General features: G+C 34.0%; 1 protein-coding gene across 2 annotated transcripts; it reads right to left on the reverse strand.

Moving 5' to 3' along the window:
* Nucleotides 1-447: 447 nt before the first annotated feature.
* Nucleotides 448-2834, reverse strand: LOC110103063 (putative cinnamyl alcohol dehydrogenase 4). Of its 2 annotated transcripts, none has more exons than XM_020831612.2 (7): nucleotides 2814-2834; nucleotides 2500-2601; nucleotides 2206-2319; nucleotides 1771-2001; nucleotides 1346-1631; nucleotides 1122-1272; nucleotides 448-862 (listed from the first exon to the last, which is right to left on the reverse strand). In XM_020831612.2, the coding sequence occupies exons 2-7, from the start codon at nucleotides 2586-2588 to the stop codon at nucleotides 666-668; spliced, it is 1068 nt and encodes a 355-aa protein (XP_020687271.1). In that variant the 5' UTR covers nucleotides 2589-2601; nucleotides 2814-2834; the 3' UTR covers nucleotides 448-665. The 2 variants fall into 2 exon arrangements, with proteins under 2 accessions (XP_020687271.1, XP_020687269.1); XM_020831610.2 differs by lacking the exon at nucleotides 2814-2834 and adding an exon at nucleotides 2770-2788.
* Between the last annotated feature and the right edge of the window lie 364 nt (nucleotides 2835-3198).

Here is a 3198-nt window from a genome sequence, read left to right on the forward strand (position 1 = left end):
TGATTATTTGCCTTTGAAAAATAGATTTCTTAAAATAATATACTTGAATGTTGAATTTCAATATAATAATACTTAATCATGCAAATTGAATGTAAAAATTTCTAAGATATATTAATCTTTAAATCTTGCATAATTCTTGCATAAAACTTAATAAAATTCAAATAATAAATCCTTCAGAATTAACAGTAACGACAACATCAAGTATTTATCCCATTATGGGGATCGGCTAAATGAATCATCTGTCTCCATTATGTTCTATTAAGATCTATTAAGAGTCAAAATCCTATTTAAATATAATAAAGAAAAATGTCCATTTTAATATTTTCTAACCAATTTTTTTTAGGTTTTCTAAACATGGGTCATATCTAATTAATACATCTACTCTCCTAATCGGGTCATCGGAAGCCCAGTGTTATATGGATTAATAAAAATTTAATACTAATCATCTTAATTTATAATCATGATATTCTTAACAGAATTCAGTTTTAGATAATTCAGGATATTACAAGGAAATTTACCAAGCACAAGAAATAAATCTCGTATAACTGGTGTTCACAAGGAAACACACAACCTTTATTGACATTGAACTCAGTAGAAAATGCAGAAACCACCGAAGAACTACAAACAGCTCCATCAAACTCTTGAAACTGCACTGCCTGTTCAAATTATTTGAGAGAGTTCTCAATATCAATCACAAATCGATACTTGACATCCTTGTTCACAAGCCTCTCAAGTGCTTCATTTATATCTTGTATATGAATCATTTCAATTTGTGGGTATATCTTATTTGCTGCACAATACTCTATCATCTCTTGAATGTCCTTGGTACCTCCTACAGCACTCGCAGCTATGGCCTTTGAACCTGCCATGATCATCATCATACTTAATAAATTCCGAGCATTAGTAAAAATAAACTTATGCTTCGTTTGGGACGGCTTTCTTATTGCTTCTTAAAGCAGCTTTTTAGTATAAAAATTTTAAAATTTTTGTATTAAAATGTTGCTTTAAGAAACAGTAAGAAAACCGTCTCAAACGAAACCTTAGATTTCAATCATATTACATGAAACAAATGAAAAACAGTGACAACTTGTTTATATATTGGAGATCAAGGAGATATCTACCATGAATAAGGTCTAGAGATTGCAGTCTAACTTCGCCGATAGAGCCCACAAAGACAAGGACTCCATGTGGCTTTAAAATTGAAACATAAGCATCAAGTGGGTGTTTTCCCGAAGCAGTATCAATGATGAAGTCCAGAGATTTAGAAAGTGACTGCAACAAATAGATTAGGAAAACAACCTTTATATATAACTCAATGATTGGAAATGTTCAGAAGAAATATTACCTGCATCTGTTGCTTGTCAGACGAGATAACAAATTTATCAGCTCCAAGAATTTGTATAGCTTCCTCTTCCTTGGATGCACTTGTACTGAAAACTGTTACATTTAGGCCAAATGATTTAGCAAATTTGACTGCCATATGGCCGAGGCCGCCGAGCCCGACGACTCCTAGAGATTTTCCAGGCTGGTTCATGTTGTAGTGTTTCATTGGACTGTATACAGTGATTCCTGCACACAAAAGGGGTGCTGCCATTGCTGGTGGATAGCCTTCAGGTATCAAGAAGCAGTATCTGCAACCAAGAAATCAGTAGGGCTGAGAACTTGAAACAAAGCTTGAAAAAGACTGCTCATAAACCACATCAAGATCGTTTTTAACCGAGAAAAACTATTATGTAGTATCAGTTTCATTTGAGCTTCAGTAGCAATTACCTTTGGTGGACAACAATGTAGCTGGAATATCCTCCTTTTGTGAATGTTCCATCTATATCAATGGAGTTGAAAGTCCAAATTGCTCCTTTTGCACAGTGATGCTCTGTATAAGCATTGCAATATTCACATTCTCTGCAAGAATTAACATACGTTCCAACACCTACAAGATCACCAGCCTTGAAACATGTAACACTGGCGCCAGCAGCAGTGACAACGCCAACAATCTCATGCCTAAAAGTAAAGCAAAATCATAAGCTGCCGCATATAGTACTTAGAAAGTGCACAATATCTTCATTTTTTTTATCATTTAGGTTTTGTTTGAGACGTACAGCTTTTTTTTCTGCTTCTTAAAGCTGTTTTCTAGTATAAAAATTTTAACTTTTATACTAGAAAGCTGATTTAAGAAGCAATAAACGTCCATAAAAAAGAGCTTACCCCGGCACAAGAGGATAATTAGAATCGTGATGTTGGTTCCTTGTCCAGAGAACATCCGCATAACACACACCACAATTTGTTATCTTTATAGAGATATCATCATTTCCAAGGGGCCTGCATATTTCAATACATCAGTAGCTAAATTTTACATAGATAATACATTCTACTTTGAAGAAATAAGGCATTAGCAAACGATCTGTAAGATTAGATCGATTCAAGGTGGTTCATGGTGTGAGGATTGATTTGGAAGAGTAATTTTATGATAGCAGGAAAATCAGAAAATATATCTCAAACCTTCTATTGAATTTATAGGGTGACAGAACTCCAGATGCGTCCCTCGCTGCCCAACCAATACAATCCCCTTTCTCCCCTTCCCTGGCCATGGCAGAATCTTTGCTAACCAATAGAAGAAGCAAACCTTGTTAGAATTACACTGCAAACTATATAAGAAGCCAATATAAGTGATCATGACAAAATTACAGAAGATATAAAAAGCAGAAATCTAAGCTTTCTAAATCAAATGCAAACGACAGAAATCTTTGGATATTTCAAATATTACTAAACTAAAAATCAAAGCACTAAAAGAGTTGAAGCTTTGCAGAAACCACCGGCAGGAAAGATTAAAGTCGGCAAAGAATCTTACTAGAAGAAAAAAAATCTGTATCGTCGTAATTTAGCTCGGATGGCTTTTGCTTTTCTATTTATTTATAACCCGTGAGGTGGGTGGTAATCTTATCCGCTTGTCCTCTCTCGGACTTCACATTTAGAAACTTCAACTGCTTACCTATTGGAATACGTAATGGACCATATGGGCGCTGTACAGCAATTTTAATAAGTTGAAAATAAATATGTTATGCACAATATAACTCTTTTGTATTTATTCATTTCGGTAAAATTAATGTCATTTTATTATTATTATTATTATTTTTTATGAAACAGAGGTATTTATCAGCTGCCACTCTAAAAGGAGTGTTTGATTGTGTAACTAATTTC

Source organism: Dendrobium catenatum, unplaced genomic scaffold, assembly GCF_001605985.2.
Source record: "Dendrobium catenatum unplaced genomic scaffold, ASM160598v2 fragScaff_scaffold_403, whole genome shotgun sequence".
In the NCBI taxonomy this organism is placed as follows: domain Eukaryota; kingdom Viridiplantae; phylum Streptophyta; class Magnoliopsida; order Asparagales; family Orchidaceae; genus Dendrobium; species Dendrobium catenatum.